The sequence below is a fragment of the Felis catus genome, chromosome B1, assembly GCF_018350175.1.
Source record: "Felis catus isolate Fca126 chromosome B1, F.catus_Fca126_mat1.0, whole genome shotgun sequence".
Taxonomy (NCBI): Eukaryota; Metazoa; Chordata; class Mammalia; order Carnivora; family Felidae; genus Felis; species Felis catus.
In genome coordinates, this window is record NC_058371.1 from 30,939,921 (window position 1) to 30,966,124 (window position 26,204).

General features: G+C 42.8%; 1 protein-coding gene across 3 annotated transcripts in view; it reads right to left on the minus strand.

Moving 5' to 3' along the window:
- FUT10 (fucosyltransferase 10) overlaps positions 1 to 26,204 on the minus strand; it is an 87,723-nt gene that overhangs the window by 9,836 nt on the left and 51,683 nt on the right. For all 3 annotated transcript variants that reach the window (XM_003984668.6, XM_045055351.1, XR_006596425.1), the window contains one exon: positions 8,962 to 9,797. In XM_003984668.6, coding sequence (XP_003984717.2) covers positions 8,962 to 9,797 — 836 coding nt within the window. The remainder of the gene's footprint in view (positions 1 to 8,961; positions 9,798 to 26,204) is intronic.

Below are 26,204 nucleotides of genomic sequence, written 5' to 3' on the forward strand. Positions count from 1 at the left end.
CCAAAATAATTAGCTAAGTGTGGTGGTAAGAGATTGCTCCTGGGGAGGGAGAAAAGGGGTAACTTAAAGGCTGCTCTTTTTTTTTTTTTAAACTAACTTTGCAGAACTATTTAATACTTTGAGCTATGTGCATGTGTATCTTTTTCCAAAAAAATTTTTTAATGTGAAGATAACAGGGTTTATAATGTATTGAGTTTGTAATAATTAGAATTCTCATCCAACACAAATTTAGGAAGCAGAGTAGAAAAACCAATTTGGAAATATAACAATTTGGGTGCCTACCTGTGGTTGAATCAACATATTCCCTTTTTTGTTAAACTTCCCATAGGAAGCACAGGAGAAGATACTAGGGTGTAGCCCAAAAAAAAAGATGACCTAGAATGCATATAAAGCTTCCTTTAAGCATCTGAAGGGACTCTAAGTTGAATGCATTAACATGTTTGGAAGAGAGTGAAGGATATACCTCTCTACTCTTGAGGACCACTGACAAATGACCATGCAGTTTGGCTTAAAAGGGTCTGGAACTAGGGCAAGATTTCTTTACCAAGACAACACGGCACAGAGACCCAGAACACAAATCCAAACAGCAAACCATTAGGAAATGCTAAGACTTAAAAGCTGGGAAGTCTGAATAGCAATATATTTTTTTTCCCCCAGAAAACTAGAGGTGGGCTCAAAATTGGGGTTACTTTAGTGAGGGATCATGGTTGGTCAGAGATTGTATTTGAAGCAAGAGCAGAACAGAATCAAGAAAAGAGGATGCAAACTTTTGAAAGGTCACCGCTCATATTTATTGACTAACATGTGGAGATGCGAGGCTACATCCCATTAAATTAAAGAGTCAGAAGCAGGTAACTAAGAATGGACTAGAGAAAGCAAAGTCCGGGTTCAAAGGAAAGAACTATATAACTGTCAAAACTAACAAAAGATAAAATGGGCTACCCTGAAAAATGATGCAATCGCCAGCACCGGAAATGTTCCAAGATAACCAGCAGATGGCTTGTTCGTGATGCTAGAACCAGTCAGCTGGTAGCCATACTGACCACATACCATTGGATGGCCTTCCCAACCCTGGTGCTGCGTCACTGTTTATATGAGAAAGCCAGTACTGATATCTGTTTGCGTGCCTGCCCACTCAAAAGTCCTTTCAGCAGTGTAGGATAAAGTTCCATCTGAGGGGTATCACAAAGAAAATAATCTTATGAAATGGACTCTTAACTCTAGTGTTCTTGTAGAAATAGTTCACTGTATGACCTGAAGGAAGTGTGTCTGATGAAATAGTTATGACATTTTGGAAGTGACTAAGTTTCAGCATCCCAAATTGCCTTTCCAGCTGGGGTCCTGGGCAGAAAAACAAGCTGTTTCTAAAGTATGATTAACAAATATTTTGCTTCCAAAGAGAACATGGTTCCTATTCTAACAATAAGGACAAAGTCAGGTAATCTAAATTCACGACTTTCCTTGAGGCCATCAGGGAACCGAAATCACACAGGAACCAGGTAAACCGAATTCCAGAGTGACAAGCCCCTCCAGGGAGAGATGGATATATGATTTGTTTAACCTTTGACAGAACACAGGAGAAAGCGGTGGTCGCCATACCAACAGGTAATAAGAAATCAGTTAACATTTTTAAAAAATGTTTACTCATTTATTTTGAGAGAGAGAGAGAGAGAGAGGCAGAGAGAGGAGAGAGTGAATCCCAAGCAGGCTCTGTGCTGACAGGGATGCAGGGCTCGATCTCACCATCCACGAGATCATGACCTGAGCCAAAATCAAGAGTTGGACACTTAACCGACTGAGCCACCCAAGTGCCCCGAGTTACATTTTTAAACAAATTCTTAAAGGTGAAGTATGGGTTTTCATGCCAGTTTGGAATACCTAGGAGTCCCAGACACAAAGGAAGAGTTCAAATCCACTCAAAAGCTCTTTTCCATGGACCTCCATCAGATGCTCAGGAGGGAGACTGGTAGCAGGGCAGAAGACTGAAAATATTTTAAGCTGAATTAACATTAACACAATAACCTAAATTTGTAGGAGGTAGCTCAGGTGGTGATTAGAGGAATTTCATAGCAGTAAACACATATATTATGAAAGCATAAAGGTTTAAAATCAATGACCCAAGTTTCTACCTTAAATTTGAAAATGAGCAAATTAAGTCCAATTTAAGAAAAATTAACTTAACTGAAGACCATGGGGGAAGGGAAGAGGAAAAAAAGAGTTACAGAGAGGGAGGCAAACCATAAGAGACTCTTAAATACAGAGAACAAATTGAGGGTTGATGGTGGGAGAGGGTAAATTGAGGAGAGCACTTGTTGGGATGAGCCCTGGGTGTTGTATGTAAGCAATGAACCACAGGAATCTACCCTCAAAACCAAAAGCACACTGTATACAGTGTATGTTAGCCAACATGGCAATAAATTATATTAAATAAATAAATAAAATTAAAAAAGAAAAATTAAAATAAGGAACAGAAATAATTAAGATATAAAACAAAAGAAAAAATAATGAAATCAAAAGCTAATTATTTGAATAGCTCAATGAAATGGATAAATCTCTGTGTAGATTAATCATGAAAAAAAGACACAAATTAATATCAGACATGACAGAGGTGACATACAGATAGTACAGATATTGAAAGAATAGAGGAATGCTGACAATGGTATGCTAGTCAATTTGACAACTTGGAGAATATGAAAAAAAATCCCTTAGAAGACACAATCTACCAAAGCTCACTCAAAAGGAGATGAATAACAGGAACAGCTTTATGTCTATTAAAACAATTCAATTTATACTTAAAAACCTTTCTACAAGGAAAAAACTTTGATGGCCTACTGGTAAATTCAACAAACAGTTAAGGAAAAAATAATACTAAATCTCCACAAACTCAGGAAACACGAGCAGAGGGAACATGAGAGCAGCATTACCACATATGAAAACTAGCCAAGGCACTGGGAGAAAAACATGGACCAGTCTACCTCATGAACATAGATGCAAAAATTCCTAACAAAAATTTTAACAATTCAAATCCAACAGTAAATAAGAAGGATAATATAACCAAGTGAAGTTTATCTCAGGAAAGCAAGGTCATTTAGCCTTGAAAATTATCACTGTAATTCATCATTAAATAAAGAAGGAAAACCATGATTGTCTCAATGGAGACAGAAAATCATTTGACAAATTCTATATCCACTCATGATAAAAAATTCTCATCAAAGTAAGAACAGAAGAAAACTTTCTCAATTTGATAAAGGGCATCAACCAAAATCCTACAGCTAATATCATAAACAATGATGAAAAACAATGATGAGACAATGATGAAGAACAAGTCTCTCTATGATGGGGAACTATGGTCCCAACAGTATTCTTCAAAGTTATAATGAAGGTCTTAGTACAGTAAAGGAGAAAAGGGGAAGAAGTAAAAGGCAAATAGATTGGAGATGGGGATAAAATCATCTTCTTTTATAAATGACATGATCATTTATGTAGAAAAATCCCAAGAAATCTTTAAAAAAGATACCAGAACTAATCAGTGTAATGAACACGGTTGCAGTCTATGAAGTCAACGTACAAAATCAATTTTTTTTCTATATACCAGCAACAAATGATCAGAATATATAGTTTAAAAATATATATCATTTATTATGGTATCAAAAAATGTGAACTACTTAGTGATAAATTTGAGTAAAGAGTTATAAAAAAACCTGTACACAAGAAATTACAAAATAATGTCTAGAGAAATTAAAGAAGGCTTAAATGGATAGATATATCATTCTTATGGGTTAAATGTCTCAATATTGTTGTCAATTCTCCCAGAATTGATACTTACATTCAACACAATCACAATGAAAATGCTATCAAGCATTCTCATATAAATTGGCAAACTGACTCTAAAATTTATATATTAAAGCAAAAGACCTAAAATGGTGAAAATAATTTTGAAAAAGAACAAGGTTGGAAGATTGACACTATCTCATTTTAACACTTATTATGAAGCTACAGTACTTAAATACAGACATATTGATCAGTCCAGAAATTAACCCATATATATATTATATATATGGGTTATAATTATATATATATAATATATATATATGGTCAATTGAGTTTAGAAAAAAAAAACAACAAGGTAATTCAATCATGAAAAAATCTTTCCAGTAATGGTGCCGATCCTATTGGACATCCAAATATACAAACCTCAACTCTTACACCATGCTGCATTACAAAAATTAACTCTAAGTGGAAAACAGACCCAAGTGTAAAAGCTAAAACGACAACATTTCTAGAATAAAACAGAAGCACATCTTAGTGACCTTGGGTTACACAAATATTTTTATATAGGACACAAAACACACAAATATGAAAGAAAAAAATGATGTGCTGGACTTCATCAAAATTAAAACCTTTTACACCTTAAAAGACACTGTTATGAAAATGGAAAAACAACCCAAAGACTGGAAGAAAACATCTGTTATTTGTTCAAAATATATGAAGAACTGTCACCACTCAAGAATAACAAGAATAACTCAATCTTTTTTAAATGAGCAAAGATTTGAAGAGACGTATGGCCGAAGATATTGATGGCAAATAAGCCATTTAAAAGATACTCAAAATCATTAGTTGCTGAGAAATGTAAATTAAATCACAGTGAGATACCACTACGCACCCAGCAAAATGCCAAAAACTACGACTGACCACACCGACTATTAATGAATGCAACTCCCATGCAATGCTGGTGGGGATGTACGACAGAGTAACTTTGGAAAACAATCTGGTAATTTCTCAAAATGTTTAACAGACATCTACCATATGACCTAGCCATTCCTCGCCTAGGTATTTATAGAAGACAAATGAAAACATACGTCCACGCAAAGACTTGTACGTGAACGTTCGAGGCAGCTTTATTTTGTAATAGCCAGAAACTGAAAACAACTCCAATGTCCATCAACAGCTGAATGGATAAGGCCATTTTGGCATGTGCGAACTTCAACAATGAAGAGAAAGGAACTGTTGATACGCAGTGTGGTGGATGAATGTCAACATTATCATGTGGATAGAAAGAAGCCAGACACAAAAGAGAATCATTACAGGATTCCATTTACATAAAATTCTAGAAAAGTGCCTTAGCTTCTTTGTCAGAAGTGGCAAAAAGCAGATGTGTGGCTGCCTGAGAAAGGGGGTGGAGAGAGGATAGATTAAAGAGGGACATGAGGAAACTCCTGTCCTGGGGAGGAAAGAAATGTTTGTCACCTTGATTGGGGTGATGGTTTCACAGGTATAGGTCATAACTAATCAAACCACGCATTTTAAATATGTGCAGTTCATGGTATATCAATTATACCTCAAAGCTAATTTTTTAAAGGCTTATCCCCTGTGAAGTTAGATCTCTGACGATTATATGCTGTCTCCCCTATTATGGCCTTTTTGAGGACAGGATGGTGTATCGGTAAATGTTCTTTTACAGACTAAAGTCAATTCAATACCGAAAGACTTCCCCCTACATGGGGTAAATAAAGCAAACACCATAGAGAACAAGCCTACTCAGATTCAACAGGTGTGGTGGACAGACTCCAGATGGCCCCCGTGATTTCTGCCTCCTGGTATTCATGCCCTTGTATTCCTTTCCTCTTGAGCGTGCAAGGTATCTTCACTTGTTTCTAACCAATAAAATACGGCAAAGGTGAGAGAATGTATGTGATTGTGTGTACATGATCATATATGCTGGTTGCAGCACTGATCTTGCTGAACTCTCTCACTCCCTTGCTGGCTTTGAGGAAGTAAGCAGCCATGCTGGGGAAGCCCGCATGGACGAGGAATGTAGTGGCCTCTCAGAGCCGAGGGCAGCCTCCGGCCTCCAGCCAATGAGCAACTTGAAGCCCTCAGTCCTATAGCCTCTAGGAACTGAATCTGCCAACAAGCATGTGAGTTTAGAAGCAGACTTGTCCCCAGTTGAGCCTCCGGGTGAACACCCGGCCCTGACTGATACTTTGATTGCAGGCTTCCGGGGGACCCGCTTAAGCCATGAGCTAATCCACAAGAAACCTTTAGATGATAAATATGTGTGGTTTTTAAGCCACTAAGTCTGTGACATTATTATTCACACAGCAATAGATAACTCACTAGGTCTGTGTAGAGGGAGAGCAGGGGAGAAGCAGAGTAGAGAAAGGGGAGATACATTTGATATTCTTATGGTAGTTTCTACATCCAAATACAATGATTAAATTATTGCCAGCCACAAGATGAAAAATAATCAGTCAGAGGAAATCAAATTATTTCTTTTAGCTTTTCTTTGGCTGAAAGAGAAAAAGTGAAGAAACATATATAAGCAGCTTACTTTAAGGCATGGCATATGGAAGCTGTAACAAATCTTGTAAAACAAATGAATAAATGCCAGTGTAAAGAACTAGCCTTAATACCCTTTTAATTTACTTTCACGGTACATTTTGTTCTGCTTTTCAATAATGAGCACATTAGCATTTGAGAACTGTAGCGCATCCATTGAAATGCAAGCAAAGCCTTTTAATCATCCTCAACTGACCACTTCTCGGGGAGGAATAAGAACACGCCAAAGGACAGCCTACTCCATCTACTTTTCTTCAAAGACTCCAAAGAGAAGGACATGTAATTACATCACCTTCAGGCACTCGGAAATACCACAGTTAGCTGATTTTTTGGAAATGCAGGAATATACACACTCTCCTATAACTTTTACAAAGCTATCCACCAACGTCGTCATGCGCTCTCTTCCAGTCCCCAGCAATCATTCCAAAAGGGCGTCTGTGAGGTGCGGACGCAGTTAGGGCTTGTGGGGTTCTTTGCTTTTCTGTGACCGTCATGTCCAAGCCTGGCACGGATCTTGATCGGCAGCCCCGGGCAAATCACCACCCTCAGAAGTTCTGTTTTCTGCTTTAACAGACTTTCAGAATAAATAATTAGGATGGCATGGGTAATTAATGTGGTCTCTACTTTTTCACGTTTTCTGCAGTGTGCAGATTTTGGGTTTTGCTGTAATGTGGCCCTGTAACTTAGGTCAAAGAGGAAGTTGTTGCCAGTCAGGATGCATTCTCTGAGAAGGATGATGTAATAGTGTTCGTGCAGCAACCAAGTCACTTGGCTTAACAGAAATGATTTTATGAGTAAATCTTTGTTATATAAAACCAGATAAAACAATTTAAATTTTTATACTAGTTAAAATGAGGAAAATAATCTTTCAAATATTTTAAAATTTGTCCAAAAATACACACATTTCGCATATGAGAGCCTTATCTATACAATACACAAAAATAATTCAACAAACTGTTCAGGTTTATGTCTGACCTGAAATTAATACGCTGTCCAAAATAAACATTTCAGTATTTAACAAAAATTGTTTGCCTCCAGAGAACTTAGATGAAACATTACGCGTATATGGGAGTAGGACAAGGGACTGATGAGTGATTGCCAAGTAGTATAGTATAAGTGGGCCATCTCATTTCTTCTTTAATTTCTTTTTTTTTTTCAATTTTTTTAAACATTTATTTATTTGAGAGAGAGACAGACAGAGTGTGAGCAGGGGAGGAGCAGAGAGAGAGAGGGAGACACAGAATCCGAAGCAGGCTCCAGGCTCTGAGCTGTCAGCACAGAGCCCGACACGGGGCTGGAAACCATGAATCGCAAGGTCATGACCTGAGCCAAAGTTGGCTGACTTTTAGGGGCTGACTGGGCCACCTGGGCACCACTCTCTTTTAATTTCAAAGGTAAATTAAACTAATCTTTCTCTTTCTTTCAATAAACTACCTTCTAACAAATTTAGTTATATATAAAGTGAGACCATTCCCAGTATAAATAAGTAAAGCAAGCAAATGTTAAGAGCATCAAGAAATCTGAAGACATTACTGAGAAATTTCTTTATAATAGTTTAAGAAAAAGAAATATTTTAAGGGTTATTCCATCATTATTTGAATATTTTCTCTATATTAATAAGCATGTGCCAGAAAGAGAAAGAGCGAGAAAGAGAGAGAGAGAGAGAGAGAGAGAGAGAGAGAGAGAGAGGTGTTAGATTGCACATGTGAAATGAAAATAAGTTTCCAAGCAGTAGCCTGTGAGGCAAACGTGTAAGGAGTCTGACAGAAATCAGACCACTGATGGAAAAGTTAAAGACCTGACAATGTGGATGAGATTTAGAACTTTCCCATTTTTTATTTTCTTCCCTCTCCTGCAGCCTGCTTCTATCACTGCCCAGCACCTACAGCATGGTGTCCTTCAGAAGAAACAATAAAGGGGAGTTTTAGGCCTTCGGGAAGAAGGACAGGACTAGTAAACTTCATGAGGAATGAAGTCCTGAAAGGAGAGGAATGAAATATTCACCTTCCTGCAGAGCCTGGTCTCTCTAATGGGAATGAAGAGGAGTACGAAGGGGCCGCTACAGAAGGATACAAAATGGCGGAGCGCCTGGGTGGCTCAGTCTGTTAAGCACCTGACTCTTGGGTTTGGCTCAGGTCACCATCTAGTGGTTTGTTGAGTTTGAGTGCCGTGTCGGGCTCTGTGCTGACAGTACAGAGCCTGCTTGGGATTCTCTTCTCTTTCCCTCTCTCTCTGCCCCTCCTGCTCTCTCTCAAAATAAATAAACTTTAAAACATAATAATAATAATAATAATAATAATAATAACTTTTTTTTATTTTTTTTAATGTTTTATTTATTTTTGAGACAGAGAGAGACAGAGCATGAGCAGGGGAGGGTGAGAGAGAGAGGGAGACACAGAATCTGAAACAGGCTCCAGGCTCTGAGCTGTCAGCACAGAGCCCGATGTGGGGCTCGAACTCACAGACTGCCGAGATCATGACCTGAGCCAAAGTCGGACACTTAACCGACTGAGCCACCCAGGCGTCCCCAATAATAACTTTTTTAAAAAAAAGGATGCAAAATGTCAGAAGCCATCAAGATGACTCTCCTAGAGCCTCTTCGCCAAACCTTGATTCTCTCACCTTCTCCTGAAGCCGGATATTATCCCACACCTTGCTGCACACCATGCACTCAAATGCATCGATGTAGTTGTCCTGGTGGACGTCTTGTACTCCCCACTTCCGTTCCTTGAGTGCTGTGAGAAGTCGCTGATTCGAGACCTCACCCTTCAGCTTCCATTCTATGTAGGCCTCGTACAGTCTGTCGTCGTGATCCAGTTGTCTGATGTAACTTGCCAGTTCTCTAGGGTGAGCAAATTCAGACACGAGAATAGCACTTCTATTACTTGGGAGCCAGTCAGCAATGCTGGGGGACCCATAATACACAGGGACCACCCCCAGTTTCAGAGGTCTCCAGAACTTCTCAGTGATGTAGTCGTCACACACCGCATTCTCGAAGGCAAGGATAAACTTATACTGTGCAATGATCCTATAAAAGCCATCAGCATCCATGGAAGCTGGATTTTTTAGCTGCGGAGGGAGATCCTTGTTTCGTAAACACTCACCGTAGGAATCCACCTCAACGTGAGTCATCAGTTCTCGAACATAGCTGTCCCTGTCTGATGGCGGGTCACAGTCTGACTGGACATACACCAGTGGAGCAAGTCTTCTCCGAAGGATGTTCTTGGACCGCAAAGGGACCAGGTATCTGAGTGACTTCAGGACTTCTACGCCCTCCAAGTACTGGGTGGTCAGTGGCAAGTGGGAATGTCGGCTGAACGTGGCAGTGTAGTTGAACAAGGTGATGACTGGCTTGTGAAAGAGCTTGTAATTATTTTTCGGAGACTCTTCGTGAAAAAGGGCCCAGTCGTGATGGGCCTTCCGAGGCAGAGGCAAGCTATCTATGTTAAAGTCAGTGCCTGGAAGAAGAAAAGAAAACGTTAGTATGTGCGCAAGAATTTTAGTGCTCGTCTGGAGTCCACCCGGTGAGATTAGAATACAGAGGAGTTTGAGGCTATAACGAAGGACGCTACAGCGCTTGCAAAGTGCCTCACAGTCAGTCATGATGCTGTCACCCTAGAGACTGTTCAGGGGGAGGATCACCAAGCAGAGGGACCCTCTTCCTGATTTTATAAAAAGAGAAATGGGACTAGCGTCTAGCCTGGTTCCGAAATGAGAATTTATTCTGCTGCCTCCGCCAATTGGCTTTTCTCCCCAGAGGTGTTGTCTCAGAGAGGGCGGGAGAAAGAAAGAGATAGACAGTTCTTAAAAAAGAAAAGAGCAAGAGAAAGGAAGCCAAAAAGGGGTAAGCAACCAGCTTGGCATTGATGGACTGAAAAAAAGTGAAATCATGCAAAAGTAGCCAGAATGAATATATGGTATAGATTTTTTTTTGATCCAAAATGATCGATTTCAACAAAGTGCAGTGAATCAATCTTAGTCAAAATGGTAGAAAAGAGGCTTTTAAAGACAAAACAGCCAATAATAGCACCATGCTACAGACCGCTGCAGGATGGACGTTAATTAACAAGCACATCAAGAAATAAAGAAGGCATAACAGGATTATAATTATGAGTGATTCTAACTTCCACAGGATTAATTGGGAAACCTTTGAAACATGATCCTGTGCAGACAGAAGTGATGGATGTGGTAAGCAGTTGTTTCCTGACATTGTGGATGGAGACTCAATCAAGAAGAAGTTATTTCTATAACTGAGAAAGGATTAAGACAATACCACAATATGTAACAGAATTTCTAAAGTGTTCCTGACACTGATGATTTTGTGGCCCCTGATTTGAGTTTTTAAATGTAAGGAAATGGAAAAAAAAAAATCTATCTGCAGGGAAAAAAAAAAAAAGCCCAAATAAATGCTTCCAGAGGAACAAAACATATTCTCTAGTAGAATTCATAAAAATTAATTGTTTAATGCTGGTACACACTCTCTCAAATAAATATATACTCTTTGGTGCCAACACTACAGCAAGGAGAAGTCATTTAATCATGAAAGGCTTTTAAACAATTAAAGATCAAGTAAGATTGGGGCGCCTGGGTGGCTCAGTCGGTTAAGCGTCCGACTTCGGCTCAGGTCATGATCTCACAGTTAATGAGATCAAGACCCATCATGGGCTCTGTGCTGACAGCTGGAGAGCCTGCTTGAGACATTCTCACTTCCTCTCTCTCTCTCTGCCCCACCCCCACTTGTTTTCTGTCTCTCTCTCTCTCCCCCTCTCTCTCAAAATAAATAAATTAAAAAAAATGATTATGTATTTGTTTACTTGGCATTTGCCATATTTGACCTTTAGCATCAAAAAGAATAGGGGCGCCTGGGTGGCTCAGCTGTTTAAGCATTTGACTCCTGATTTTGGCTCAGGTCATGAACTCAAAGTTGGTGCATTTGAGCCCCATGTCAGGCACAGACAGTGCACAGCCTGTTTGGAACTCTCTCTATCTCTCTCTCTGATCCTCCCCTACTTGTGCTCTCTCAAAATAAATAAATAAATAAACATCAAAAAAAAAAAAAAAAAAAAGAATGAAGGGTTGCCTGGGTGGCTCAGTTGGTTAAGCATCCCACTTCGGCTCAGGTCATGATCTCATGGTTTGTGGGTTCGAGCCCCACATCAGGCTCTGTGCTGACAGCTCAGAGCCTGGAGCCTGCTTTGGATTCTATGTCTTCCTCTCTCTCTCTCTCTCTCTCTCTGCCCCTCCCCTCCCCTCCCCTGCTCACGCTCTGTCTCTCTGTCTCTCAAAAATAATAAATAAACATTAAAAAACAAAAAAGAATGCTCACCTACATACACAGCGGGAATTTAATGACACGTAGAGTTAGGTGGTCAGCAAAAGTTAACAGACAAACTTGAAGATGTGAAAGAGTAGAGAATTTGAGAAGAAAGGCCATTCACACATGAAGTGGTTGCTGGTCAACTGGTCACCAACAGGACCAGGAACCCAGGAACTTGAGTTAGAGCATTAAGTTTCCGCTGAAGGCATAACAGGAATCAAGGCTGTTTAACTGGGAGAGAAGAATTGGAGTCCAATCCACAGGAGTCAGAGACTGTGATCAAGATACAAGATTAAGATTGGTGGCGTATGATTAGAACAGAAGTGGGTGCACACTTAACTTGGGAGGGGGGCAGGCACAGGTGTCTTGAGTGAGTGGCTGGTGGCAGCAGTGGCTGGAGGCTGCTGCTATATGGCACGCAGGTGACTCTTTATTTGCCTCACCCTGGCTGTGCCACGGCAAAGATCCAAAGAACAGGACAGCAGCAGGACACAACGCCTGCCTCCTGTGCTCCAGAGAATGGAGATGGCCTGAGCATCATCTCTGCTCGTCCACATCAGTTAAGGGTAACAGGCACCAAAAACAGCTCTGTCTAGATCTTTCTGTGGCCAGTTTCTAGGTCCACTCAGATTGTATTCGTAACATGAATGGGACTTGAGACGGGTTGCAATTATGAACCCTTCATTCACTGTAACTGGGAGGGCTTGCCATTCATTCACTGTAACGAGGGCTTGCCGGCTCGGTAGCCAAGTTCTACTGGAACCCTGATAAAGGAAGGAAGGGGAGACGAGCACGGGGTTCTGTGCATATGCAATCTTTAGTAGTAAAACAAACCTGCGGAATCTAAGCAAGATACACCCATGTATGTTCATGCTCTAAAACAGAACACGGCTTTTGAAAAACGAGAGTGTGAGGTTCTAGGACATCCATCTGAATTGTTTAGTTTGTAGGAGTGACGCCATCTTTAAAAGTGCGGGAATACCTTTTTAACAGAGAGGAAAGTTAAAGGGACCTAACTTTCCAGAAACATTTCCTATTATTTTTTACCTTAAAAAGTATTTCCTAGCTACTTCCCTAAAACACATACACAACAGACACACACAAAATCATATTAAAGTAGGCTTTTAATCAGATTCTTCCACACTAAAATTCTCTGGGGAAGATTTTTAAAAAGATGGCATTTTGCCCAGTAAGCTCCTTCCCTAAACCTACAGCTTCAGATGGTCAACACTCAAGAAGACTGAAATAAGAACCATAAAAGCCCTAAACTACAGCTGATCCTGGAACAACACAGACCTGAACTTTGTGGGTCCACTTACCTGTGGATTTGTTTTCAACAAACACAGTATAATAGTGTGAATGTATTTTCTTTTATGTGTTTCTTAATAACCATTTTCTTTTTTTCTGGCTAACTATATTGTAAAAATACAGTATATGATACGTATAATATACAAAATATGTGTTAACTGACTGTTCATATTATCTGTCAGGCTTCCAGCGAACAGCAGGCTATTAGTAGTAGTTAAGTTTTGGGGGTTCCAAAGTTAGACGCAGATTTTTCGACTGTGTGGGGTGTGGTGCCCCTAACACCAGCATTGTTCAAGGGTCCACCGTATTTCACTGAGGATATCATGGTCTAGAATATGAATGATAGGGCGCCTGGGTGGCTCAGTCGGTTGAGCGTCCAACTTCGGCTCAGGTCATGATCTCACGGTTTGTGAGTTCAAGCCCTGCGTCGGGCTCTGTGCTGACAGCTCAGAGCCTGGAGCCTGCTTCTGGTTCTGTGTCTCCCTCTCCCTCTGCCCCTCCCCCACTCATGCTCAGTCTCTGTCTCAGAAATAAATAAACATAAAAAAATTTATAGAATATGAATGATGATACTGAACAATTTCTATAGGTGGCTCAGGAAACAACTGAGTTCCTTACTTCTCTCCAACTCTAGGGCAATACCCACTGTAACAAGAGTTGGAACATTCCTTATTTTTTTAAGTTTATTTATTTCGAGAGAGAGAGAGAGACAGAGTGTGTGAACAGGAGAGGGGCAGAGAGAGAGAGAGAGAGACAGAGAGAGAGAGAGAGAGAGAGAGAGAGAGAGAGAGAATCCCAAGCAGGATCCACACTGTCAACACAGAGCCCTACTCAGGGCTTAAACCCACGAACTGTGAGATAGTGACCTGAGCAGAAATCAAGAGTCAGATGCTTAACCAACTGAGGCACCCAGGCGCCCCAAGAGTTGGAACGTTTAAAGAAATCAAAGTCAATTCAACTATGGCAAATCCATAAAAACGTGACTAACTTGCCTGCCATTAGCTCACTAGTTTTACACAGTCCTCTTCACTGGCTCCCCCTTTTAACAAGTTCGGATTCAAACTTTCATTTCTCTGGGTTATTTTGCGTTTACTGCATACTGAAAAATTTGTTCGCTCCCTTAAATAACAGCTGACAAATAGATCTTAAGCACTAAAGTGCACTGTAAAGGGAATTGCAACTTGGAATACAAATGGAATCAAATTAATGCTGGCAAATGGTGCCAGATTGCTAACTGCGGAGGCTGAATTTGGAGTGGCAGACAAGCAGAAGACCGACTACGCTTTATGATATGTTTATGTGCTCCTTTCCTTCTGCAAGCACACAAACTCTTTTTTTGTTATTCCTACCCAGACTGGTGAAAACAGAAGGCAACACGTATTACTAGCCGCACTCTACTAACGAAGTTTGAATCATTTATCTGGAGCTGAAACCTCTAGTGGGGAGCAGAATTTTCCGACTGGCTAATGCTAAAGGACCGGAAAGATCAGTGGCCCCACTACAACGCTTGATTCTTTTGAACGATTTGCTCGTGGTGCTCCCAGGTACCCCCACCAAAACATCACCCGGCTTAAACCCAGCTTGCTCGGGGAGAACAGATACCTTATTTAGGAAAAGAAAAGTGCCCCCTCAAAATGTCCTTCAGAAGTAATCCCTGATTTTATTTTCTTTTAAAGTTTTTTTACGTTTATTCATTTTTGAGAGAGAGAGAGACAGAGTGTGTGGAGGGGAGGGGCAGAGAGAGAGGGAGGGAGACACAGAATTCGAAGCAGGCTCCAGGCTCCGAGCTGTCAGCACAGAACCTGAAGCAGGGCTCGAATTCACCAACCGTGAGATCATGACCTGAGCCAAAGTCGGACATTTAACCGACTGAGCCACCCAGGCACCCTAGTAATCCCTGCTTTTAAAGACAACTCTAACATAAAACTGTGCGCCCCACAAAGAATACCTCAATATAGGAAAGCTCTTGGGGAAAAACAATTTAGGCCACATATTACCACCCAGAATTTGCGTAGTTTGTTGCTATTTTTAAAGCCGTTTCACGTGAACTTTCTTGACTTACCCACACAACCCCATCAGGTCTTGTATTTTCTCTAAGGTTCTGAGGGCTAACTCCAAATGTGAAAGCGGGGCACCTGGGTGGCTCAGTTGGTTGAGCATCTAACTTGGGCTCAGGTCACGATCTCATGGCTCATGGGTTCCAGCCCCACGTCAGGCTCTGTGCTGATAGCTCAGAGCCTGGAGCCTGCTTCGGATTCTGTGTCTTCCTCTCTCTCTGTGCTACCCCCACCCTCCGCCCGTGTTCATGCTCTGTCTCTCTCTCAAAAATAAATAAACAGTAAAAAAAATTTTTTTTAATGTGAAAGAATGGTGCTGGTACCTGGGAAAGACCCCGATCATCCCAGGCTAAATTCTAACTAAAGGCAGGAGGGGTGCCATACATGCACCTCTGCAGATGGCCTGGTTCCATCCCAGTCGGGGTGTGTGGGCAGGCCACTGGACTCCAAGCACTCCCGTACGAGCTTCTAGACCCATCTTCTCCCCCTCTTCTCCACCACCTCTCTTCATGAGTCCTACCTGCCCCTTATCGATCCTATATCGTGTAGCCCTCTCTCAATCGCACATGTTCAATCAGGCATCTGTCCATCTGCCCCTGGGCCTGGAAACTTCTCATGCCCCCTAACTGGGCCTGTGCTCTAGGCCAGTCAGCAACTTTGCAGCCCCTTCCTGGCAGTGCAGAGCCTGAGGCAAGAGTAAAAACAGGGTCCGGAGTACCATATGCCTAAACATTCAGCACCTGTAAATCATTCTGAGGTGTTGGATCTTTTATCCTTCCACCTTAACATATATATATATTCCTGGATTTTCTTTTAAGATTTAAAAAGAAATTGTAATGTTTATTTTTGAGGAAGAGACAGAAAGAGAGTTGAGTGGAGGAGGGGCAGAGAGAGGGAGACACAGAATCCGAAGCAGGCTCCAGACTCAGAGCTGTCAGCACAGAGCCCGATGTGGGGCGCGAACCCATGAGCCATCAGATCGTGACCTGAGCCAAAGTCGGACACTCAACCGACTGAGCCATCCAGGCGCCCCCATTCATGGATATATATATTTTTTAATGTGCAAAGTCACAGTTCACACCAAATGGGGAGAACATATATTCAAAATCGACACCGTTTTCTACCATAGGTCGTGCTTCTCACTGGGGCCTGGCACAGGGTGAAAAGAGAAGGGAAAGGTTCTCCCTGGCTGGCAGACAGCCTCACCTAACCCCTCAGGCCTTCCCTTCCACTCAGTCATCACCACCCCGGTGAGACGCCATTTTCCCTTCCTCTTTGGTGGGGGGGGGGGGGGGCTCCCTCGTGGCCTGTCCTGGGTCTTGCCCCTCCCCACCCCCACTCTCCAGGTGCCTCCAGAAGCTCCTGAGTTGCTCAGCTGGGAGTCCCCATCAGACAATCTGCCCCATCCCTTCAGGCATCAGCCTTTTAAATTTTTTTTTTTTTCAACGTTTATTTATTTTTGGGACAGAGACAGAGCATGAACGGGGGAGGGGCAGAGAGAGAGGGAGACACAGAATCGGAAGCAGGCTCCAGGCTCCGAGCCATCAGCCCAGAGCCCGACGCGGGGCTCGAACTCACGGACCGCGAGATCGTGACCTGGCTGAAGTCGGACGCTTAACCAACTGTGCCATCCAGGCGCCCCAGGCATCAGCCTTTTAGACTCTTGCAAAAGAATCGGTGGCTGGGCAGTCAGGTTCAAACTGAGACCTCTCAGGTTCCTCAGGGTTCCAAGCCGGAACGCCAGGGTGCCTGGCCCCTTTTCCTTCTGCCCCTGGCTCTGAGCCACACCATGAGGGGCCCTGTGACACAGACATGGACACCTGAACCTGTAAGTCCAAGCTCTGTCCTGACAAAAACTCCCTCTCTGACCAAATTTAATCAGGCTCTTCTGAGCCCTCTTCTCACTATGTCACAACCTTGGCCGGCTGCCCTGCCCTCAGCCTCCAGAGCCCAGATTCGGCAAAGAATCCTGCCGTGTTGGTTTGGTGATAATCCCCTCCTCACCCTTGATATTTAACCAAGTCCCTCATCCCCCACAACTGATGTCTAAGTCCTTGACCTGCCTCCAACATGAATCCTGAAGCCAGTTTAGCAAACATCTTCCTACCCCTGCTGTCCTCTTAGTAACCTTCCACACACTGACTGCCTCACCCTGCTTGTTGGCTAGACATCCCCAACAGTCTTTGTTGCATTCAGAGTTGAGCTCAGTTCTTTTTTTTTTAATGTTTTTTAAATTTTTTTGAGACAGAGAGAGACAGAGCATGAACAGAGGAGGGGCAGAGAGGGAGACACAGAATCTGAAGCAGGCTCCAGGCCCTGAGCTGATAACACAGAGTCCAATGCAGGGTGCAAACTCATGAACCATGAGATCATGACCTGAGTCACAGTCGGACATTTAATGGACTGAGCCACCCGGACGCCCCAGAATTGAGCTCAGTTCTATACTGAAGTCTCTCTCCTCTACTAGAGCAGTTCGGATAAAATCTAGCTTAACAAGTATCCAGTGTAAAACTTTTCTTTTACATTCCACACCTTTGTAGTCACCCCTTCACCAATCTTGAAGCCCAGGGGTGCATACCTGCAACAGAGAAGTGGCCACTGAGGGCTTTGGAAGTGAGCTCCACGTTGGCCATTGGGGCAGGGAATTCTGGGATCCTGGTATTTGGAGTGTGACGTCTAAGGGGGAAGCACGGGCTCTATGGCCACAGGTGAGAACGTGACCTTGGCCTATGGACTCCTCGTCCTGTATGAAGGGGCACAGCTGGAGAAAGCCAGAGTTGACCCCTCTGGGCCAAGTCCAAAAGCTCCATTGTCCAGATTTGTCAATCATCGTCCCCCAGCACAGTTGCTTCCAGGTTAGGATTCATGCTCTGGTATAACAGGGGCGTGATGTACGGTGTGTGATTACTTAAACCAAGGTCACAAATTCAGATTTTAAACCTCTGGACAATGACATCTAATATGGTTGGGCAGGAGGAGGAACGGGGGGATGACTATTTCCTTCTAGCATATTCTCCCATAATGAATCCTCTTCAATGATTTAGTCTAAAATATGCCAACATGTCTGTTTCCCAACCCTGCTCAGGTTTTAACTAAACCTACTTACTGATAGATCCTACGTTTATACTCTATCCAGACTGCTCCCCTGAGCTCCAACCAGATTATCTAATAGCATGCTAGAAATATCCACTTGGATAGCCCAGAGAAAATCACCAATGACCATGCCCTGACTAAACTAGCCATCTTCCCCTAAAGCCCAGTCCCTTTTCGTGTCTTGTCTCCATTACATCACCACCAAGGTTGGTTTGAGCCTCTTAGAGTAAGCTAGGTGCTCTACCTTTGAGTATAACCCTTCCTTTGCCTTTTCCCTTTTATTTATTTATTTATTTATTTGTTTATTTACTTGAGGAGGGGAGGCAGGGAGAGAGGGAGAGAGAATCCCAAGCAAGCTCTGTGCCGTCAGCGCACAGCCCAACTCGGGGCTCGATCTCATGAACTGCGAAACCATGACCTGAACTGAAATCAAGAGGTGGACACTTAACTGACTGAGCCACCGAGGCACCCCGGTTTTTTTTCCTTTTAAAATACATCTTGTGTGCACAGAATTGGGTGAATCGTAATCTTTGGTACATGGCACACTCACTCCAATGAGCCAAGCATAAACCTACAGAAAACTCCGAGTCACGGGCATTTGAAATCTTAACGCCAACACACAGCTCCAGCCCATACAGAAGGGTTGCCAGCCCGAGCTTGCGGCCGAGAGATCCGCTCAATCCTCCAGCTCTCTCATGCCAGGCCGACGCTATATGTGACCAGATAAAGTTGCTTTTTATGTGCGTTTTTTTTTTTTTTACCGGAGTGACTTGAAATATACCGATTACAAATTCCTATGGAGAACAGAACACGCACATGGAAGATTTTGCCCTTTTCTTTTGTAGACAATTTCCACCAAAATGGATCCAGGAGTCAATGCTTTATATAAATCCATCACGAAAGCAGAGAATCTAAAGTAGAGACCTTCTCTCTCCTGGAGACTACTTTCTTCCAGACACACCAATGTCCCCCAACAGAACACACATTCCTTCGAGAATTCAAATACTGGGCTTAGTTTTACCATGGGTTTGGCCCAAGATTACAGCACTCTCGGCTGCAAGTGGGTTCACGGAGGGCACAGAGGGCCCGGAGCTCTTTTTTCTAAAAGGAGGTGGTGTTAGTCACCGGCTTGCTGGCTTCTCAGCTCCATTCCGATCTTTGTGTGTTGTGCTCCGCACTGAAGGGAGAGACCCTGCAGACTTCATTTCTCAGGACCCCCTGCCTACATTTAGGTCCTGCCAATGGGAGCGCTGTAGGGAGGCTGGGGAGTGGAAGGGCAAGAAGGAGCCTCTTCTACAGGCTTCTCCCCTAGCAGAGAGAGCAGCAGCACCTGGGATTGTGATCGTATCAGCTGCAGTGGAGACACCAGCCACCAAGACTGTGGTGACAGCCCCAGCGGCAGTGGCAATGACCTTTCAGTGCCAGCGCACAGGTTCCTGCTCACCTCCAACAGTGGAACCTTGGAGGCCAGCTGTCCTGCATTCTGGGTCAACCAATCTCCCCGCCATGCTTCTCCAGCCCACGGATGGTAGCTGTTTCCCATTACTTGTTCTGCGTAACTTCCCTTACATTCTTTTGCTCCACCAACCCTTCCAAGCCTTTGTAACCAACCAATTCCCATAATAAATCCCATTGTTTGAAACACCTAGAACACCTATCAGACAACGATTAATACAGAAGCCCATTTCAAAACCCTGAGACTTCCAAGGCACCTGGGTGGCTCAGTCGGTTGGGCGTCCGACTTTGGCTCAGGCCACGATCTCATGGTCGGTGAGTTCAAGCCCCGCGTTGGGCCCTGTGCTGACAGCTCAGAGCCTGGAGCCTGCTTCAGAGTCCATGTCTCCCTCTCTCTCTCCGCCCCTCGCCTGCTCACGCTCTGTCTCTCTCTCTCTCTCTCTTTCACAAACAAATAAGCATTAAAAAATAAAAAACCTTGAGACCTCCATCTGACTGCAATTTATTATTCCAACTTCTGTTGCAGATTTTTTCTTACTCGCTTACTCCTTGATTTTCCTAAAAATACTATTTCTTCACAATTCTTATCCCCTTGTTATCACCATCCCAGGGTTTTATGTCCCCCTTTGTGTTTATGTCCCTCTTAGTCCATCTGGTGAGAGTGGGGAAGGAGAAAAAACACAAGCCTCCTATTTAAGGAGGGAAAACATAAAATCAGAGAATGAGGCCCCCCCCGTACAAAAGGAACCATCCAACTGCTTGACACGGGGAAGCCCAGTCCTGGTGCAGGTACTGTGTTGTAAATGCCTCTCTGAGCTGCGAACACAAATACACAGAATGCTGATGACCCAGGTAGCTACGGAGAACAGAAGTTTTATCACAAACTACAAATCCTCTCCACTGTGTTTGGGTGTTCGTTTTTCCCCTTCAACTCTGTTCCTTGACATTTAACGTAAGAAAAAGATGAAGACTTTCTTGCTGCAAAAAATTTTACTATGGAACCTTTTACCCGTCGGAAGTAAACACCTCTGTGGCTACAAGATGTTAAGGCCTGTGAAACGATGGGCGAAACACAACCGCGGCAGACAGCCGTGGCTCATAAATCACCCTATTGCCAAACGCCTCAGCGGCAGCGAAACTCACAATGGCATCACTGAGTGTGTCGTCGTTTCCTGCCTGGGATTAAATCATTTGCTTCATGAAACTCAAACAACTTCCAGTGTTTGAGATAACTATTGCAGTTGCTACCTCCCCGCGACCGCTGTCTGCAATAAGCTTCACAAGCACATTAAGGTACCTCTGACAGCGTCTGAGCCTAATCTCGAAAGGGATTCCATTTCTTCCATGGTAACAATTAGAACGAGTGAGAAGATGAAGAAGAAACCAGAGCAGGACTGACAGTTTGCAGGGCGGCTTAAGGCACTATCCACCCCCTCCCCCCGCCCCCCAGGAGACAGGAGCTGAAATGTCGCCCAGGGCTTATTGGCAAAGCCACTTCAGAGTTCTAGAATGTTCTGCTAAACCCCTGCTTGCCACTTTCATGGCAAGGCTACATGACCCTGCATTAGGGTTTGTGATATCTCTCAAGGCATGCTTCGTTATTAAAAAGCCGCATGTGGGGGTTTCTACGTCTCACGTTCTGATTCTATTGCAGCCAACACACCTGGAGACAGGAGGCAGCGCCACTGACTCAGAGCAGCACCCCTAAAAAGCAAGGTTTTACTGAGTTCTACTATTTGGAAAGCATTAAACTGGGAACTCTGGGGCTTCACAGATGAACAAAATAAGCTCCAGGGATCTTATGATTATGAATGTAAATGTTAAGCCATTAGCTGAAGTTCAAACTAGAAGAACAGAAATGCAAACAGCCCTGGCAGGAGAAAGAATGGAATGATTATTTCTGACTGGTCAAAGAGTTTGGGGCTTAACTGCTTATAAGTACAGGAAAAAAAAAAAAAAACCAAAGCAATTTAAAAAAATAAATAAGACTCCATTATCAACTCAGGGCAAATAAGTAAACAGTGAACCAGCTGGTTCATCTATGAGTATCATTTGCATAGCCATAAAAATGTAGAGTGAATATTAATCTATCAAATACGATAATATAAGTGGAAGGTGTGGATACAAGAAGGGTGAGTTTTTGAGTAGGAGAGGATAAAAGAATCAACCCAAGATATAGCCAGTAGTTTCCAAGATACAGCCAGTAGATAAGGCCTAATACTGAAAAACCATTAAGTAACCTGAGAAGCTAACACAAACTTGCTATTTAAACTTGGAGTATGTATAGCTTTGATAAGGACTAAAATAAAATATTATATAGGAAAAGTGTCTCCCTCTCCCGTGTACCAGAAACCCAGGTCCCTCTCCTCTATCAACAGTTTCTTTTTATGTTCTGCATTTTTTAAAAAATACATAGATGGAAGCAAAGAAGAAGGAAGGAAGGAAGGAAAGGAGGGAGGAAGGGAAAATAGCACATTTAACTGAATCTAGGAAAAATAAATTATAAGATGGACCATTAATTTTTTATGTCACTGAGAAAAGTATTTGCAATTAAACTATGATCTAATGCTTTCTTAGAATTTTTATTTATACTTAGTAGAAGAGCTCTTTTAGATTTGCTTACAGATTTTTGTCATTTATCACTCTTGTGAATACTTAGAAAAATAAAAGTTGAATTGGTTAAAGCATCTAAAATGTCTTCAGATTCAGAGTCCAACTCTTTGAATCATTTCTGAATATGTGACGTCCTATGTTTTCTACCATGTTTTGCTCTGTGCCATTAAGGCTGTTAGCGATACAGCATTGCTTAAAAGCACACAGCACCATCATCTCTGGGGCTTCCTTCCAAACCACTGACTGACACAATCCCCGAGTTTTGGTGTCCATGCTTGCTTGGCATTACCAGGTGTCAGAGAACGTTTTCAGGCATTAACTTGATCCATATTCTTTCCTCAAATGGTCCTTGAACGGTTTGCTGAAACATCAAAGGGCTGCAGTTCCCTTCGTGCAGACTGGAAGGACGGGCCCATTCGTGGCCTTGAGGACCATCACAACTACCTCCCTGCTGTTGCCGACAGTGACTGGAGGGAGGCTAGCAACTATAAAATACACGGTGATATCGGGGATGCTAAAATTTGAACGGGAAAAATGCTTTTTAGAATTAAGTAAATTTGGGGACGCCTTGGTGGCTCAGTCAGTTGAGCGTTCGACTTCAGCCCAGGTCGTGATCTCACGGCTCATGAGTTCGATCCCCACGGGTTCTGGGCTGACAGCTCGGAGCCTGGAGCCTGCTTCCGATTCTGTGTGTGTGTCTCTCTCTGCCCTTCCTCCGCTTGTGCTCTTTCTCAAAAATAAATAAACATTCAACAAAACTACAATGAAGTAAGTTTTTTCACAGAAATGAAAACACGTGACACACAGCGCATGCACCTGCAGTTTCCACGAAACTACCATGTGGTTATTTCCAGGTCAGTGAAGGCGGAGTTGTTCCATTTAGCGCCCGATTCTTTTTGACGATCACATAGGACTATTCCATTTAGTGTATGTATGTAGTCACTTCAGTGTTCTCCCGACTGTTCCACGTCGTGGGACAAAAACTAAACTCTGTAAAGTGGGTCGTGAAACAGCTATCTTCCCAAGTCGGCCGCACCGCTTCCTACAGAACTTGTTACCGCTGACGTCTTCACTAGCAACTAAAACTTCAGTGCGCGCTGCCCAGGAGTCTGTGCTTAGACTCTCTGCTGGAGGGACATTTTACAGAAGTCAATCCTCAAGACAGCAATCAATCTCCAAGCTAATTACATCCTCTGAAACCAACGATCCGGACAACTGAGTACTTTGACCAAACCACCTGGTAGATATGGGACTGCCAAATCATTTTATTCCACTTAGCCCTTGGGCCACATTTGACCTTAGTGGGAAGCTATGACCTAGAGAAATAAACTCTCCTTATTCTCAAAGTCTCCAGTGCCCCAGTCCATTTAATCATCTTAGAGTCTCTCTCTCTCTCTCTCTCTCTCTCTCTCTCTCTCTCTCTCCCCAAAGAGAGAAACAGTGAAGAAAGCTCTGCCCTCCAAAGTTCATCATGCATACGGGGCACCCAGCTTGATTTCCTAATGCACGTGTGTCATTGCAGAAACAACAAAACAGCCACAAACTCGGTCAAGAATTTTAGGTCCACGCGAGGAACCCTCAGTAATACGATGTATAAATTATAGTTTATAGGCACACGCTTAATACTTTGAACTGGTAAGATCCACCTCTCCTATGGCAGTCAACAAGAGTAAGACTGTAAATGCACAAAGGACATAAACGTTTTCCTACCATTTTAATTTTAGTTGAATTTTTTATCAAATTTCTAGAAAACACATGCTCAATACAAGAAGTTCTACTGTGCAAAAATAAATAAATAAATAGATGGAGGGGAGATTGAAATAAATACATACATACATACATACACACATACAGATGAAGAAACATCACCCATATTCCCAAAGAAAAGCAATGTTTAGCATTAGGGGTCTTTGAGTTCATTAATGTGTATGAGTCTTAGTGCATGAACAATTCAAATAAGAACATACTTATTACAACACTTGAGTATAATCACTACTGATATAGTGGGAAAAATAAAAGAATTTAAAGTGATATTAGGTTGTTGCTGTTGTCGTTAAGTAGGCTTCACACCCCGCACAGAGCCCAATGTGGGGTTTGAACTCACAACCCTGAGGTCAAGACCTGAGCTGAGATCAAGAGTCAGACACAACCAACTGACCCTCCCAGGAGCTCCTACGTTGATATTACTTTATACTTGATTGTTCGTACTCAAAGAGAGATGAAATTGGTCCCCAAACACCCTATCCTGTAGAAACAATGGCTCAGAGAACAGAACGGGCCTCAAAATTGGAAATGAAAACTCCCTCAGAAACTCGGGCCCTGACAAGGGAAGCCCCGTAGACATGGCGCCTCGCTTCAGGGCTCAGTTACCGCTGCCCTCCAAGGCGGCAGTGCGTGTGAGCAGCCAGCCAGCCAGCGAGCAGGCCCAGGGGAACAAAGTACAAGATGGGGAGCGGCTCAGAGAGGGCTATCATCAAAGTCTGGGGGTTGCTGGACGTGCTCAGGTAGGTGAGGTCACAGAGCTTTAAGCTCCCACAGCCGTCCGATGACCATGTGGGAAAATGACGGCGTGGAAGCATGTCATCTGTGACACGCTGAACTACTGAACAAAACAGGCCTACCTACCCCAGATTTCCAGCCGATTTAGCAAATTAATGCCTTGACTGCTAAACCACTTTTGGCCAGGTTTTTTGATATTTACAGCCTAATTCATTTGAATGGCGTTGACATTAGTCTGTGACCCGACATTTGGGAAGTCTGTCTGCTTCGTGTATGGAGAAGCAGTTTTAGGAGACCTGTCCCCGCTCTTTTCCTGAAACAGGCTACATTGTTACTGCCAGTGGACTTCGAGGAGGTGAACTCTGTTGCAGGAAGGGCTTCCCAAGTTGCCTACCTCCTCGTGTTGGTTGTTCCCTATTCAGGTATCTTGTGGCTTTGGGTATGGACCTGAACCACAGCATTCAGTGTCCTCAACTGCGATTACGCGTGCACCCATCTAGCCTCTCAACAGGCAGGGACCCATGTCTTGTTAATCTTTGCCTGGAGAACCTAACACAATGCCTGTGACGTAGTACATACTCAAAGATATCTGGACAATAAATAAATGCATTTTCCGATCTTACTTTGCAGAAGTCAGGCCTTGGTTTACTTTGGCAATAAGAGGTAGAGAAAGAGCAGGAAGTAAACGTAGAAACTGGGTGCTAACAGCAAGTATGGTCAAAGGGATAGAGCTCAGCTGTGGAACCACTGAGAATTCTAAAAAAGCGTTACAATTACATCAAAGCATCAAAAGCCCTTCATTTCGCACAAGTGTCGTCTGCAAATGTTATCAGTCCTATCGCAAAATAGGAATTGCCGTTCACGTTCCTAGCTGTTTGATTTCATGACTTGGTCTGCACCCAATGAGGTCAATGGGTTTCTGTAAACATAAAAGGACATATCGAGTGGGGGAGAAGTGGGTAAAATGAAGTGATGAGAAAACCCCTACATTATCTTAGCAACACTCACCTGCCTCATGTGCTCTGACAAGTGCAGCAGTTTTATTTTAGAGACTTATGATAATACATCATGGTGGACCAGGGATACTATCACCTCATAAAAAAATAATGTGAAGTCTTAGCAACATTTTGCCATCGCGTTACTAATTCTTGTCAAAAAAAAAATTTCTTGACAGAGTCAATGATTTGAGAAGGGATTAGTGAGTTATAAAAATGGAAACGGAGATATTAAGGAAATGCTAAAGAACTAGGCTCTTAACCTAAGCTTCGGTATGGAAGACGCTTTGGGTGAAGGTCACGTCTTGACCATCCCACGCCGGTCACATCTTCCTTAGAGTTTGTGATGGAAACATCTTATCAGTCAGTCATGGAAAAACGTTAAAATTCATTCTAATCCTGAGCTCATGTAAAGTCCACAAGATTATAACTGGTCAATAAATCAATATCCAAGTGGCAAGTTTTTCTGAGAACTTTTATACAAGTCAAATGTGTAAGTAAGCAATAAATCAGATTTTATTAAAAGCA